Source organism: Eucyclogobius newberryi, unplaced genomic scaffold (genome assembly GCF_026437365.1).
Source record: "Eucyclogobius newberryi isolate DKJ021-1_F unplaced genomic scaffold, fEucNew1.0.hap1 SCAF_12, whole genome shotgun sequence".
In the NCBI taxonomy this organism is placed as follows: domain Eukaryota; kingdom Metazoa; phylum Chordata; class Actinopteri; order Gobiiformes; family Gobiidae; genus Eucyclogobius; species Eucyclogobius newberryi.
In genome coordinates, this window is record NW_027315746.1 from 14444786 (window position 1) to 14461338 (window position 16553).

General features: G+C 38.6%; 2 protein-coding genes across 2 annotated transcripts in view; both read right to left on the reverse strand.

Moving 5' to 3' along the window:
- The window catches only part of greb1l (GREB1 like retinoic acid receptor coactivator), a 54285-nt gene extending 45480 nt beyond the window's left edge, over positions 1–8805 (reverse strand). Inside the window, exon 1 of the mRNA XM_072440904.1 lies at positions 8788–8805. The gene's annotated coding sequence lies outside the window, so the exon portion shown is untranslated. The remainder of the gene's footprint in view (positions 1–8787) is intronic.
- An 879-nt stretch (positions 8806–9684) lies between these two features.
- dusp12 (dual specificity phosphatase 12) lies at positions 9685–13183 on the reverse strand. Its single transcript, XM_072440339.1, has 8 exons — positions 13081–13183; positions 12231–12489; positions 11447–11560; positions 11103–11221; positions 10934–11021; positions 10403–10488; positions 10262–10341; positions 9685–9887 (listed from the first exon to the last, which is right to left on the reverse strand). Exons 2-8 carry the CDS (start codon positions 12485–12487, stop codon positions 9753–9755), a joined length of 879 nt encoding a protein of 292 aa, XP_072296440.1. The 5' UTR covers positions 12488–12489; positions 13081–13183; the 3' UTR covers positions 9685–9752.
- Positions 13184–16553: the final 3370 nt, after the last annotated feature.

Sequence of the window (16553 nt, forward strand, 5' to 3'; positions counted from 1 at the left end):
AACTGAATCTGAATATTTTAGTGTTAAGTCCCCTAACACTGTCAGAAATTAATTTATTTTTTAAACAACACAAAGTGTACATTGTGCATTTTTGGATGTCATAGTAAATTACTACCTTTGATTACTGTTTGTCTAATCACTTTGATGGTTTTGTGGCCACACTGACCTGCTACCTTGTCCAGGTCAGAGATTCTGAATCTCACTTGGACCTCCTGGTTAAATAAAGGTTAAAAAAAAAAAAGACACTTCACCCACATTGCCTAGAATTAATCTTTTGATGGTGATTGTAGGGGCCACAGTCACAGATTGACAGCCTTGCTTCCATCAAGTAACTTAACACCACCAGATGTGGTGTGATCCAACGTGCTATATAAATAAATGCTATGTTAGTGTTAGTGTTATTACTTTAATCATCCACACACATTTGGTTACATAGACGCTCCCAACCAAACTCACAAGGTAAGTTGATGTTTGATGACCCATTTATCACTTATCTAAAAGCTGATAGCTCCATGAATGATTTAAACAATCAATATCAGTGCCTGACAACTATTAACTCTGTCAGAGAATTTTACTGCGGAACACAGTGTACCCTTTAAAAAAACAAAGTCATTCGGCACGCGTTAGTTCTGCATGTGTGGAGGTAGAGGCTGTGAGAACACACTGTACCATAACAACAGAGACAAGCCAAAAGGAACTCTCAGCTGGAGCCTTTCCAACTCTCAAAGGCAGGAATGAGGTTATGGTTTTCCTAAGTGCACTCCACAGATCAACTCGGACACTTTTTGGGATCAGGAGCACCTTCACACTCATCCAGCGGACCCACATTGTTTGGTACAGCTACTGCAGGGTTCATCCCTGGCTACAAAGGCTTGAAATTCCTCCTTAACCTTGACGCAGCATCACTTCCCCCGCCCACGCACACCAATCAAATGTGTCTGCTCGCGCCTCTCTCACCCTTTGACTTTCTATGGACTCGCTTCCTGACGAACAACTCTGAGGCACGTCCAGATAAGTTTTGTCTATTACTGTCAGGAAAGTATTTGAGCTTTGATGTGGGAGGGTACACAAAACTCATTGTGGGAGGAAAAATGTATACTCTGTTTGTATACACTGTTTGGTGGGTTATTTGTTTTGCCTTAATTAATACACTTTAAATAGTGGAATAGTTGTGCCTTAAACACTACAGAGTGGAAATTCAAATTATTAATTTTCATTGTGGACAAATAATGGTTAATCAAAGATGTTATTTTGCCCTGGCAGAGGCAATTACTTAGTAATAATATAAAATGTATGGGAGTACGCTTGAAAGAGATTCCTGGATATTTCACTTTTGCGCTAGAAAGACTGTTGTTGTTGTTGTTGTTGTTGTTGTTTTTTTCTTCTTCAGATAAATCAATTGTTTCTTGCATGTGGTTATTATTGCACTAAAGACATTTCGGTCTTCGCACAACTGCTAATTCTCCTGAACTGTTTAAATTGTACATCAGGACAGGACCTATAAATAAAAAATCAAAACGAATCTGGAAAATCATTTATTAGATGCTTCGAAATATCCTGAGCCCTACATCTGAAAATGTCTGCAGAATTGTTTATAAGGACGTGCCCAGAAGAAAGTACAGACAGATACATCCTGTTTAGATCAAGGAATCACCAAAGCAACAACAGTGTCACCAAGACCTGAAAGCAAAGGATGTTCAGATCCTTTTGGCTTTTATGTACTGTGATCCAGGCTGGCAGTGCCTCATCGACTCCTCTGCCACCGCAGCAGCTGTTTTGAAAGGTATTTTTTTAGGGAGAAGAGTGGAGGAGTTTGACCTACATGACGTTTCCCTTTCTCCTTCATTCCTGAGCGGGCCATAAACACGCGGGTGTGAAGGAGAGTCGCACCAAACACAAATTCATGGTCAGGCATCAGAGAGGAGACGGGTCAGCCAAAATGTCAGGTCGAGTGGTATTATGTAAGCAGAAGCAGTCAGATGTATTTGTATGCAGGGCGAATATCTAATTTGTTGCTTTGAAGAATAGCCAAATATTGAGTATATCGTTAATAAAAAAGGAAACTCAAAAGGCTGTTATAAGAGTGTTGGTAAGGAAACTCCAAAAAGGTAGGTGATATTTCATAGTGAATACTTGAATTTCAAAGGTTTTACTTTTGTAATGATTTGCAAAATATGAGCTCATCGTCATCATAAAACAGTTACTAAAGTGTTGCTTTTTTGAAGTATGCAAAATGTGTCTATAATAAGAAAACTCAATGGCCTGCAGTAAGCATGGACCTATATAGAGGTGTAATTTTCCCCAAAAAAAGGCTTTTGCGTTTGGGGCCACTTTTGTTATCTCACAGGAGCATTTAAGCACATTTCTAATAGACTGCAGAATGTGATCTCAAAATCGAAACTGGTTAAAAAATATTCAATCTATTTTTCTACAACTAGCGTTAGGATTGTGGGTTTGAGTTAAGTACAACATGTATTTTTAAATGACATCATATAAAGATCGTAAGAGACAATAGTGGCTGTACTTCCTGCAAGTGAAACGAAGATATAACAGCTGATGGTCGGAGCTTTCAGAAGGAGACCCCACCCCCAACAGAGGGATCAATGCACATAAATGGAAGGGGTCACGGACCTTTGACATCTGTGTGAGCCGGGGGAGGTGCTGTGGGCCTTTGTGCGATTGGCTTTAATGATCCAATTGTTGAGCGTGTCATACGCCTTCATACAGTAAATACAGTCCCCACATCACTGCAGCACTGAGCTCTAAACTGAAATGTGCAAACGTGTCCTGGGATAACCTCTACCCTCTATACAGCTGTCATTTGGCCTCCTACATGTTTATTGATTTATTTGGATCAAACCTCAGTTACTTATTTGGCGGCAACGTCTAACTGTAGTGTCCCTCTCAAAAAAATCAATCTTTGCACAAATATGTAAAAACAAGCTGAATGAATAGTGCATATGACTTCACAAACATTACAGTATTTAAGAATGTACTAAATATTTTGCCTATTTTTGTGCATTTTTTTGTCTATTTTTTTGCCTTTTGGTGACGCTAATAACGTTACTTCCTGGTTGAACATGAGCAGCAAATGTGACATATGTAGAGGTAATTCAACAACAGTTACCTAGCAACCATAAAGTAAACTAGGGTCAAAACCAGTCTAAATTGCACAGCAGTTATGATTTGACAAATAATACCGGATAACACCTTTATTTTGTTAAATCATTAAACTGTCATTTGTACTTAAAGGCACATTGTACATCTTGATTTGACATTTTCCCTTCCTCCGCCGCCCATGCAACTCAGCAGGCCTTATCTACCTCAGACATGCTGCATTTGCGGAAAGATGGTTCTACTTAATTGCCAAAGCGCTGGAAGAGGAGCAACATCTGGTCTTAGTCTGTTACTGTTTGTGACAAGGCATCAATACATCCGTCATTATAATCTACCAAAGCTGCCTGTATCTCCGGTACAAGGAGAGGACGTACCTAACCTAACTCAACGCATGTACACACAATGTTTTATCAATCAAGAGTTTTAAGTTCTGGCGTGCTGCTTTGGCAGATCAACGCTTGAGCACGTCACTGCAAGTACAACAGTAAAAAAAATAATAATAATTCCTCTGTGTTCTTTTGATTGAGAACCGCTCAAGAACACAGTGTTCCTGGCATTTTGGCCTTCAGTAAAAAAGCGCAGTTTAAGAGAGTAATAGTAGTGTAAAAAAGCTCTTAAATAACAAAGAATACTCAAATAACAAAGACTTCTCTATAAAATGTTATCCTGTATTTTTAATGCCCCCAGCGGTAACTTTATTGGGTTAAAATTATACAGGAGTTTGTACTTGCAGCACTATCAATTGGTGTTTGTAAATGGATAATGTCCATCAATATCAACTGAAATTAACCATACATTTTAATTGCTATGGTGTGAAACAATAGTAAGGTGGATTTAGCTTCGGTTCCATCTGTACTTCACATAAGACGTATCCGGCTCACTAAGTCAAGCCTCTGAAAGGCATGGATTGGTCCGCATAACTAACTGGCCCCTGGTGGTCCATGCATGCTAAAGATTTTCCTTTTACTGATCAATATTAAAAAAAGAGAAAAGCTGAGCAACATGAGTAAGTCAATTGTTTTGGTATTTTGCACTTTGTCTGTAAAGGTTAGACTTCAAGAATGAATAAACACATAAAAAAGTGCCTGAGGAGGTCTTCCATTGTTTGTGTTAACTACATATCTCATGACAGTACAATATTATTCATACATCCCCATACATTGTACGAAATCTAAATCAGTACCTAGTATCAAGCCTGCTCCTTACTATTAATGTAACGTAATGTAACTTTTTTTAAACTAGTAATAGTACATTCATTCTCAGGCTTTTCGGTTATGGGGGAAAAATCATTACAATCACAATTATTCAAATTATTATTTAACTAAGCGAGTGTTTTCCACCCTGTTAAAACATAACTTAACTGTGGTTTATCACAACTAAGTTCAACTAAGTAAAATGTATCCAGCCAAAACCAAGCCTGATTACTGGCTCACCTGTTCCAGACCTTAACCTGCCTGAAAAAGTGAAGTGATCAAAATATCCTCAAAAGCTAGACATCATGCTGAGATCCAAAGAAATTCAGGAACAAATGACAAAAGAAAGTAATTGAGAGCTATTAGTCTGGAAAAGGTTATAAAGCCATTTCTAAAGCTTTGGGACTCCAGTGAACCACAGTGAGAGCCAGTATCCACAAGTTGCAAAAACATGGAAAAATGGGGTTCCTTTCCAGGAGTTAGCGGCCGACTAATATTAGCCCAAGATCACAGCAACAACTCATCCAAGAGGTCACAAAAGACCCCACAACAACATCCCAAGACCTGCAGGCCTCACTTGACTGAGTTATGGTGTTCATGAGTCCACCATAAGAAAGACACCTGCATGGTAGAGTTCCAAGTCTAAAACCACTGCTGAGCAAAAAGAACATTAAGCTCTCAATTTTGCCAGAAAACCTCTTGATAAAATACTCTGTGGACTGACGAGACAAAGGTTTACTTTTTGGAAGGTGTGAGTCAAATTACATCTGGCGTAAAACTAACAGCATTTCAGCAAAAACATCATGCCAACAGTAAAATGTGTTAGAGATGCTGTGGCATGACCTTAAAAAGGTGGTTCCTTCAAAACCCTCCAATGTTGCTGAATTACAACAATTCTACAATGACGAGTGGGCCAAAATTCCTCCACAACTCTGTAATAGACTCATTGCAAGTTTTCACATATAATGCTTGATTGCAGTTGTTGCTGCTGAGGCCGGCCCAACCAGTTTTCAGGTTTAGGGGCTTTTACACACAGGGCCATGTAGGTTCAGATTTTGTTTTCCCTTCATAATAATAAATAAATCAAACAGTGTTTCCTTGTGTCGTCTTTGACAAACATTTACATTTATTTGATTGGAAACATAAGTGTGACAAACATGCACACACAAAAATAAATAAGGAAGGGGAGAAACACTTTTTCACGCGCACATTGAACACTCACATTTAAGAATAATGTAAATTACTCGATGATACAACTTTTGTAATTGAAACTTTATTGCACAGCCCTAGTTCATTTTGGCATCTTTGCATATTGTTGGAGAAATTGAAACAATAGCCATTTACATTCCTAAACATAAGTGCAAAAAACATATTGAGCTACTCCAGCTTCCTAAAATAGACATATTGGTTAAAACTACTAATCAGTCCCAGAGGTGACAATCCAAACCGGCTGTTGCATGTAAAGGATTTTGCCTTTCCTGGATCAATATTTAAAAAAATATGTTTTGTTCTAGGTAACGTATAGAGGAAACCAAACCTCAGTATTGGAAATCAATGGTTATATATGTGTTTTAGCTTTGCCCCCGCGTGGAGCAGTTCTCCATCACACCCTGGTCTGTCATAACAAAGAACAATAATGCAAAGGTGCGAGGATAACAACTGAGCCTTGTCTCGTGTCAGAATAAATTCTCACAGGAAAAATAAAAACAAGCAAACAAAAGGACAACTGAGTAAACATGTGGTCCGGCCTGAGCTGAAGGAGACACCTGCCGACTCCAAAATGATACAGAATAATAAATCAATCTGTTGTCGTGGAGACGTATGTGCAAATGGGAGCAAATTAGACGAATGTGAGAAATGTCAGCTCGTATTTTTAGACAACATCTTTTGAGTGTCACAGCGGGCCATCTACAGCGGAGCGGCGAAGGCAGAAAACTGAGGTCATCAGCAGCCATGTTAGACCGGATCAGAACTTTATATAACATTTTAAACGTGTAGAAGAATAACTTACTCTGCCATTTTGTGCAATAAAGACACAGAATGAGAATCGAGGAAAATTGATCTCATTCATTAATTCCAATTGTAACTGTGTAGTGGATTTACAGGTTTTAAAAGAGGCCAAAATGTAAACTAAGCTTATTTGCACTGCTAGTTGTGCCTTTTTTTTTTCTGTTTATACTGTATATTTTATTTTCAGTCAAATCTAGTTTTATTCTCTTATGTTATGAATGCCTGTATTTTGCCATAGTTTATATATTACAGTATTTTACATTTGTTTTGTCACAGTTTTATGTTGCATCACATTGCCAAAGCCAATTCAGAGTTTGTGAATTAATTTACAACGGCAATAAATATTTGACTGATTCCAATCTCCAGAGTGTGTGGGAAGAGTGACTGAGTACCACGTTGAGCTCATAAAAAAGCACTATAAACGCCAAATCATCATTTTTGTTAAGGTCTTATGTTATTAAGTTATTATAATATGAATGTTGAAACTACTATTGATGCCTTTTCCCAATTGTAAATGAAAGCTAAACTAACAAGCCTAACTATCCATGCTCATGATTCATTAACCAGGTTTATGAGCTAAGAAAAAGCTGAAGCTGAACAAAGAAAATCATCTTAGCGCAAAGCTAGATTGCACATATCATTTGCTCAGGTCACGATTAAACAAAATGTAGAGGGCGCGCCGCCTGAGCCTCACTGAAATGAGACGTCTCCTTCAAGGCTAAAGGGAGCCGCGTGCCGTCTGTGTGCATGAGTGGTGTCACAAGGCCCTCACTTATCTCCTCCCAGATTAAGTCCCAATTGTTTGCGAAGGAACAATGGTGGCCAGTGAGGAAACCAACCCCCAGGGGCCAGATGGTCAGCTCAGAGCCCCCCCTGACCCCTGCAGCCTTTGGCCTCAGTGACGCGGGCCGCGCATGCTCTGAGCCGGGCCACCCAGCACATTCAACACTGTGCACATTGACTGTGAAAGGGCCCGGGCTCGGTGTGATACTGTACAACCTGTTTGCCCCGGGCTTAAGATCAGTACAAAGGCCGGGCCTGTGAATTTGGACAATGTGAGAAAAGTCAAAAGCTGCTGCTGGGGTTAACGTTGGCATTTTAAACACTAGCCTGCTGAACAAGAAGGTGAAATGTCTGCTATGTTAAGAGCCTTTATGATATGGCAATACAGTGCGACAGAATGTTTGTATGCGTTGGTTATAAGTTGATTGACTCTTTTGGTCGTCCTGCACAGCTGTTTAGGGCCCCGTCTCTCGTCCCACTATTCAGAGAACGTCCCACTGTGTAAAAGTGAGATTTGCAAAGAAAACAACAAGACTGTTTACATGTATCGGCTTCCGGGGTTAAAATATCATGGCTTCTCACTATTTAATTGATTTACTGTTTTTTATCTTTCTGCATAATTTGTTGCTTAATGTTTTATTATTGTTCTGTGAAGCACCTTTTAGTGTCATGAAAATATATATAAATAAAATGTATCATCACCCTTATTATTGGCACGTAACGCTATTCCAGTCCCTCTCGTTATGAGCGTTGTGATCGACATTCAAAAACGTCTCTTTTTCTACAATTTCAGGTGGTCAATGACTGATCTTTGACCTTTTAAATTACAATTGCTTAATGTTGCTGCTACTATTACCAGTACTGCAACTACTACCACCTGGGCTACTACTGTTACTCTACTGTACCTGCTGAAGCCCAACTAAATGGCCATGAAACGTCCATTCGTTGCTCTGTATGAGTATATTTCACATAATTAGCCACTTGGGGTTCGACATAATTGCACATTATCCGGAGCCAAGGCAAACTGGTTCACCTGTAATTACAATGACAAACACCAAATACATCTGCAGGGTCACTGCTTTCATCTGATACGGGTCTACCTGCTGCAGCCTGTTTCCACATCTGCCCCGGGGCAACTGCCGCGCGGACAAACGGCGCAACGGTGTGAACCAGGCTCAAGGTTTATTCTTACAAGACATGCCTTTGTTAACAATGATTAATCAGGTCATCAATCAAATAATGGCTCTGATCATTTCCTGATGGTTTAGCACTTCCATCCAGAGCAGACACGGCACTCAAACAGATATTTAATCGCACCAACATCTTCAAATCATGATCTTGTTTGCTTTAATTACTCATCTTTGTAGTTTTGGGCATGATTGACGCGATGAAATCATGGAACAATTAATCAAATTCAGACACTTTAAGCCGAGATCTGAGACGCACGACGAGTCAAACGCATAGACTGAATAAGTAAGCCTGAATACAACATTGGGACGTAAACATAAGCGACAAGTAACTTTAAACCGGGGACTATCAGGCAGAAGCCGCGCTCCGTTTGACGCGCCCGGCTCTGCGCGCGTCAAACGGAGCGCGGCTTCTGCCTTCGTGACGCGCGGTGCGTGCGGCTGCTATTCCGACTGACCGGGAAGAAACGAAAGGCGGTGGAACGACGACTACTCACGGACGCGCGGAGGGGGGAGCATCACACGGCCACGTCGGGCGGTCGCTGTCGGGTGAGAGTGGCCGGTGGTTTCGCGTGATCTCCGGTGTTGACCGCGGCACAGCTGATGGTCGCTGGGAGCCGCCAAGTGACGCGAAGAGGAGCAAGAGAGAGAGAGAGAGGGAGAGAGAGGGGGGGAAAGAGGAGAGTGGCAATTATAAAGCAACATTTTGTACATATTGAGCTGCATTATCACTGAGGTCAATTTAGGAAGGTTGCAATACTTGTGTGCGTAAAAGCGATGCACCAAGAGCGAGTGAGGAAGATAAATGAGGCAACAATACATTGCAGATTTGAGAAGTGTAAAATATCAAATAGACAACAAAAACAACATGCATTTATATCAAAATGTACAACACCCAGAGTGCCAGGTAAACAAGTGAGTAATCCATCTGAAACTAAACCAAACCTAGAGTACTACCTTCAAATGTCCAAATATGTACTTCTCTGCGGTCACTGATGACACCAAATGTATTACAATGTCAAGCTATTTACTTTTAATGTAAATGTGTAGCAGTAGTAGTGTATGTCTTCAAAGCCACGTGAAAAAGTCACACTCGTGCGTCTTTTCCAATTGATTCACAGCGTTAAGTAGAGAAACAGCGCCATCTGTCGAGCGGTAGAGGTAAAAGGAGCACGCAATGTGGACTGCAATTTAAAAGATGTGAAAAGAAAAAAAGAAATAAGAAAATACTTGTACATATAATAAAATAATGTGTGAAAATGTGAAATGTGTCAATTATCAGTGTAACATAATTTTGGATTGTTTGAACCCCTGAATTGGACGTAATAAAATGTATACATCCTTTAAAAAGTCTTTAATTGTTTTTGTTTTTTTAAACAATAATTGACAAACACCACATTTCAAAACCTCTGCATATATTTTAGTTACATTTTCCATTATTGTCAGCAGTAATAAGCGCTTCTCATTTCTGTAGGTGGATCTCGTCCACTCTGTTGCGGTGGAGCTGGAACGCCGGCGTGACCCATCGGCCGCACGAGCACCGGTCGCCACACCAGTTGAAGGAGCCCAGCTTTGAGTGGCACTTTGGACACAAGAGCTGCACCGGCAAAGAAAAGAGATGATACAAGTGAGAATGTTATCAGACTTGCAATAGCATAGTAGAACAGGATTAAGTTAGCAGTGCACACTCAAAACACGTCTAGAGGCATTGAGCTTTGACAGAAGACTAAAAAAGGATAAGAAAGTAATCATACATTTTTCAGAGTAAAAGGTAACATGACAGAAGGGGTAATTTAGGACTTTACTAACATACTTCTACATTTGGACATTTTCAGATTACAACCATTTCAACTTTGTTTTGGCTTTACTTAAATACAGATGCATTTGATTGTGAAAACAAAATCCCCCTAAATTTGGTGTAAGTTACATGTATGATAGAACATTTTACTCATAAATAAATGAGTATGTTACCTGCCCATCCATGACTCCGAGTAAAGCTGGTTCCATCCACTGAACTGGCTCAATGAAGTATGATGTACACTGCACTCGACCTGACAAAAGCACACACGTTATAATGTGAAGTTACACCTGTTTGACTCCACACACACTTACCTGACAGATTATTGGACTTCTTATATTGGAAAGCACCGTCTCCCACAGAGTGACTGAGGATACTTGAATCACGGAAGAGGGTTCGTCTGCAAATGAATGAACCAATAACCATTTTCAGTCAAATTAACACTCAAATTAACTTAATTAAATGTATGGGTTTTATTTTCCTGTTATAGGCAACATATTGAGCACTTAATACCATTCAAAAGACAGGACATTTTGTTTTAAATTGTTAATTGTTATGGGAACATTACTCATCATTCTGAAAACAAGGAAAAGAACTGCTCGTAATACATTTGCCTCGAGGAAGACGCAGCCATGTCCAAATGCTCTCCTCTCATCTAAGAACAGGACTTTTATTAGTCATTTGATTGCCTTACTTTTCCCACAGTATTTTACAGTATTTTGAGAATCAATAGGTTGTTACTACTTATTTATGTGATATATAATGGTCAGTTTCTTCCTTTGGTCAGAGAAAATAAGTTATTTAGCTCAAAAGCCACTACTTTCTGATTCAACTACTGGCATTACCGGCATTTTCTGCAGCGATACGTCACTTCAGAAGAGCAGGAATCTGCAGGGTCAACAGCAAAAACCTCCTTTGGAACATGCCGCAACTCTATGCCAAAAAAAAAAAGCAAATGTCAGAAAAGTGCACAACAGTTTGATCATGTTTTCGCTCTGTGTTAAGGGACGTTACCTGGGAATTTCTCTGTGATCTTGGTCAGTCTGTATTGTTTGTACAGTGGACTGGATGTGTCAACTTCACATTGCATATTTTCATACAGACACAACTGCTCCTCGAAGCCAGGATTGACCCTGGGAAACAATAACAGTTCTTTTTGGTCAAACAATGCGTTAAAATGACTTCAGTGTTCAGATTTCTCCTGAGACAATTGGCACAAGTAATCATAGATGGAATAATTCTAAAAATGTCAAAGCATTTAATAGTTACACTGGTATTTCTAAATAGAACAGCTAGTTTTAATAAAGGCAAAAAGCATTCGTTTCTAGACGTGTCCATGTATAGGAACATAAACTTACTGGACATCAGGTTTGAGTTTCTTCAGTTTGTCGTAGGCCTCTGTGAAACTGAGCTGACATTTCTTCATTAAATAAGCAGTTATAACCGTGGCACTGCGACTCCGACCAGCCTGACTGAAGCACACAGAGCCAAAGCAAATTCATAATGACAGAATAGTGCACCATACAAGCCAGCAATTATTAACGTAATCGATTACACTATAAACATTTACTACTCATGATCGTTTTTATTAAATCAATGTCAACAGTAATACAAACCGTAAATGTATTTTTGAGTCATTGATTCGGCATTCAGGCGGGCTGCAGACATATTACTCACTTTGATATTATTGATATCATTATAACAAACACTGAATTAATGTGTGTGAAGAATAAATCTACGTCTTTAAATGCTGAACGGCTGCGACTAACAGTCTGTGTCAGTTGTCCAGTGAACGTCATCAAACTTAAGGTCGATAATGTATATAATGTATAATGCAAAAGGATAATTTATCGACTTAATAAGCATTCTGGGGCTCAGTATTTATTGTGTGTTCATTTCTTTGCACTTGGGAAGAACATTTAATAATTTATTTTCTAGTAAGATAACATTTGAGCTGTACATTTGTAACTTCTGTCACTCATAATTCACACAATTGAACTGAAATGAGCTAGTCATTGTATTTATTAAAAATAATGTAGGTTTTAAATGTACTTTTTACACATTATGCTTCAGAGTTTAGTTAACAGTCTCAATATTATCATTAATCATGCTATTTCTTAAACTGCAGCTTTAGAGTCTTACCAGTGAACAAGCACAGCACCACCTCCGTCCACAGCTCCTTGAATGAAAAGGAAACATTCGTCCAGGTGACTGAGGAGGTCAGAAGTGGCCTCATCCAGGACGCTGAGCCACTTGGTGCAGAGTCCAGAGTCTGGAGGGAGCAGAGGGTCAATGGAGTCCACTGTCAGGACATGAGTGACCCCTGCATCCACAAGGCCCTCTCGGTCATTTAGGTCAGCCGCGGTGCCGATGTACAAACCGCTGACCACAAGGAGCATCGCTAGAGAGAAATGGGGTAAAAAATAAAAGAGATTGGTGGCATTTGGTGTTAATCAACTTGAGAACGAAACAAAACAGACATTCTAAAACCTATAGGCAGCACAGAAAACAATAATAATTTTATATCAGATCATGAAAAGTAGAAAACATTTGGAAACTTATAAATGTTACAGTCCTGGACACATCTACAGCCTGTCCATACATGAGAATCAATTTCTCCTTCACTATAGTTCTCCTAGAGGTTTATTTTAGACTTGTTTTTTCTTGTATAATGTATGCTAAAGGAGGGTCTAAAAACAGGATAGTCTGGGACAGTTATCCATTTGTTTATTTCCTGTGAATAACGGTGAATCTGCTTGTGTTTATTGACCATTGACAGTTTCATTGTTTGATTTTAAAACCTCTGTTAGTAAAATCAACAATTTTGTTCCTGCTCCTTCTAGTTACATCGTGCCAATCATAGTGACTTAATAAGGCATTTGAACAAAACACACACGCCATGTTCTGTACTTTGAAAGCCAATGTGTGCTGAACTAATTATACAAATTGGACAAGAAAAACACGTAACTTTTTCCATTTCTCATTCTCCTACCTGTTCGCGTTATGCAAACTTTTCCATAAAAGTGTCCAATAAGATAGATCAACAAAAACGTGTTATTTGTTTGAACGTTATGCAGGAAGCCCGAAGATGGGCGTTTCCGTCAATATAAGTATTCCGACGGGAAATAAACCTAAAGAATGGTTCCGGGAACAAGGAAAAAACATAAACATAACTTTAACTTTTACAAAAATAATACATATTTTAATTCTATTTTGCACTTCAGCCAGAGAGCATAATTTATGATTCATAAGTAATTTTATGTTTCCGCACATTATTTGTATTGTTAAATTATATTCATTTATTTTATTATTTTACAAGGGAAGGACTCATAGGCTACAAGGTGTACAAGCATAAGGTAAGTGAGAACAAAACTAAAGAAACAAGGAAAAACAAAATTTAAACAACATTAATCAATATGAGAAAACATTGACAATGCACTTCATTTCAGGTCTGATATGTAAAGAAATTAAGAGAGAGAAAAGGGGGGGGGGGGGGGCACACAGCAAGTGATGGGTATTAGGTATTGTTTATTTATTTATTAACCTTTATTTAACTAGGTAAGAACCCACTGAGACCACTTTTACAAGAGTGACCTGAGCATAATGCCCCTCAGCCTTGGCACATGGTTCACAGTGTGGGGGGGGTCTGCTATACAGTATTCAAGGACATTTTGCAGTTGCATTATAGACAGAGCCATAATGGATTAGAAGCATGAAACTGGCCAGACGTTTACGAGCTTCAAGGGTAAAACAGGCTTTATTATGATAAAAGAACCCAGTTATACCTTTATATTTTATTCAGTATTTTCTTCAATTTATTGTACTAACAATGATAAGGGTAAAGAGTTATGAGAATTAGAGTCATAAGAATTGAATGCTTTTAGTTTTTAATAGATTAATAGTAAATTTGTGCAGCGGGAGGCTAGTTGTAGTTGAAAAGCAGAAAATGTGAACTGGCCTGGGAAATCATATGCAAAAGAAATACTACTTTTCTCGCATGTTTTATTACATTTTTTAATTATACTCCACTTCATTTAAACAAACACAACTGCAACATTTGGGCTGTATCTACTTGCAATGTTTACTCTTCTTGAATCTATGGCCGATTTAATTATCCATGGCTGAACTTCAAGTGTTGTGTCGTAGACTTATTTTTATTTCACCAGATGCCTCTTAAATGTCATCATGTCTGTCGGACAGCTGAAAATGCACCAAGTCTGGTTTATCCCACAGTCTGTGCTTTGTCACACTGTGTGGCACTAATAAACTTTTACAGGCCTCTTTAATTGCACTGTCTGCTGAATAAGAAAGGCTGTATATGACCATTGAAATTATATGTAATAGTCACTTTATAATAAAATATAAGGCCTCAAGTGAAAGATTGTGTGAATGTTACCAACCTGCAACAACGGACATATTTATAAACTGCACCTATTCAAGATGCTCTGTGTACTTTTCTGTAGGAGGATCTGCCACTTGTTTCCATGGAGATGGTATTGTTTGCCTATGATGCCATCATGTCAAGTTACAGGTCAGATCTGTGGAGATTTTTCAAGATATGTATACATTTTTTGCAATATAAACACCTGTAATTGAATAAATGCAATACTGTGGAACATTGAGGCAAAGCTGTAACATCTCCATGGAGACAAGCAGGTGGTTCCATAGTAGTATAGTGCACCTTTAATAATGAATCCTGACAATACCTGTTTAGTTTTGTTTAAACTGAATTTCTGCGCTTCAAATAAACACGCAGACAAATAAACAACCTAGAATTCAAACTCATTAAAACAGCTTATTGCATTATTCTTTGTTTAATTTGGGTATTCTGGGACTGTGCAACACAATTTTAGTGAATGGTCTGCAGGTAACGACAGGGCATCTGATGTAAAACGTGCAAAGGACTTGAGGGAAAAGGGAAAATGGATTAAAGGCATTACAGTTGCCACAAACAAGGTCACCGCTAATAGAGGTTGAGGTGATGTGGGTAACTGTGTGTTTGTGCCATTCTCCAGTGAGTAGTGGAGGTTTTGATGCCACTTGAATAGTCCTGACAGTGCAATTGTCCTTTTGAACGCTGATTAACAAACACGCCTAGTTCACATGGACTTTGGAAGAAGAAACCACTTAAATACTATTTTTATCTCATTTGAAAAGGCTGTGACACAACCCCAATATCTACAATGTTTACAATTGCATTTGTCATAGAAATGTTTAGTAAAAGTGCAAATTTAGAGTTGTATATTCTGCATTCATTTAATTAGACATACTATTAGACCTTATTGCCAAAAACACATTAAAAACATACTTGAACTGCATATAACAGGTTAGACTTCACAGATCATTAAAACGTAGTGAAAATCATTATGTTTAAGGTTTTACAAAAATGTTGCATATTTTCCCCCAGTGTGACAATTTTGGTAAAGTTTATAAAGTTACTTCCTAGTTGAATGGGCATCAGATTTAGAGGTAATTAAAATAAATAAAACTATTGCGCAATAGTTATGATTTAACAAATAATAATCCCTAATAACACCTTTATTTTGATCCAGAAAAATATGTCAGTTCAGTGTAAATTGACTGCCTTTTCAATGAAATGTCGCTTATTGATGACATCATAGAGGGATTTTGTTGCTAAACTCAGCTCCGCTTCCTGTGATTTTCAGCTACAATGTATGATAAATTTAATACAGGTGCTATTCCATAAAACAAAGCAATAATTAGAAAAACATGAGAACCAGTCGTGTGCGCTTTAATGCCATACTGTTAAATATTCCAGACAAAACAATGACATCTCATACATACTTTAATGTTTTGATCAAAAGATAACATAAAACAATAAGGGCACTATTTGCATACCACTGAATGCACATAAAATACAAAAGAACTGAATGTGTTTACCGCCATCTGCTGTGAACCCTGATGTCATGCGGTCCGTCTTTCGTGTGGTGACATTTCAATTGTTTTAAACTGCCTTAAATGTGGCTGACAATGAATGGAGGTCCGTGTGGCTGTCACGTGATCATTATTTATTTTGGAAATTTCAAGCCCTGTCTGGAACAAGTGAAAACATTTTTAGGAATGTTCTAAATTAAGTGCCGGCTTCATCACCAAATTGCTTCTTTTGTAATGGTCGGGATTAGATGGTGTAAGATAGAAAACAGTGTCACATTTTCCTGTGGTTGGTTTATTGGCAGCGTGGGCTGGTGGGACAAGTGTGTGAGGGCGTGTGCTGTCAATTAAATATGTCCAGTCTGATGCTTCGTCTCATATATAAAAGTGCTGCGTTGATATCGACCGGACTGAGACGAGGACTACTTTGTGGAGGAAGATGATGAAAATGATGTGTTTTCTGCTGATTGCGTTGGTTGTGGTGGGCTTTGTTGATTCTGCAAAACCAGGTAGACTACATTTGCACGTCACTATTTTGATAACCAAGACTGTTTGTGAATATTTGAACATGTT

Excerpts from the sequence above, each read along its gene's own strand:
- dusp12 (XM_072440339.1), bottom strand. The coding sequence starts at position 12,487 with ATGCTCCTTGTGGTCAGCGGTTTGTACATCGGCACCGCGGCTGACCTA. Across the intron at positions 11,022-11,102 it reads GATCACAGAGAAATTCCCAG|AGTTGCGGCATGTTCCAAAG; the intron begins GTAACGTCCCTT and ends TTTTTGGCATAG. Across the intron at positions 10,342-10,402 it reads GAAGTCCAATAATCTGTCAG|GTCGAGTGCAGTGTACATCA; the intron begins GTAAGTGTGTGT and ends TGCTTTTGTCAG.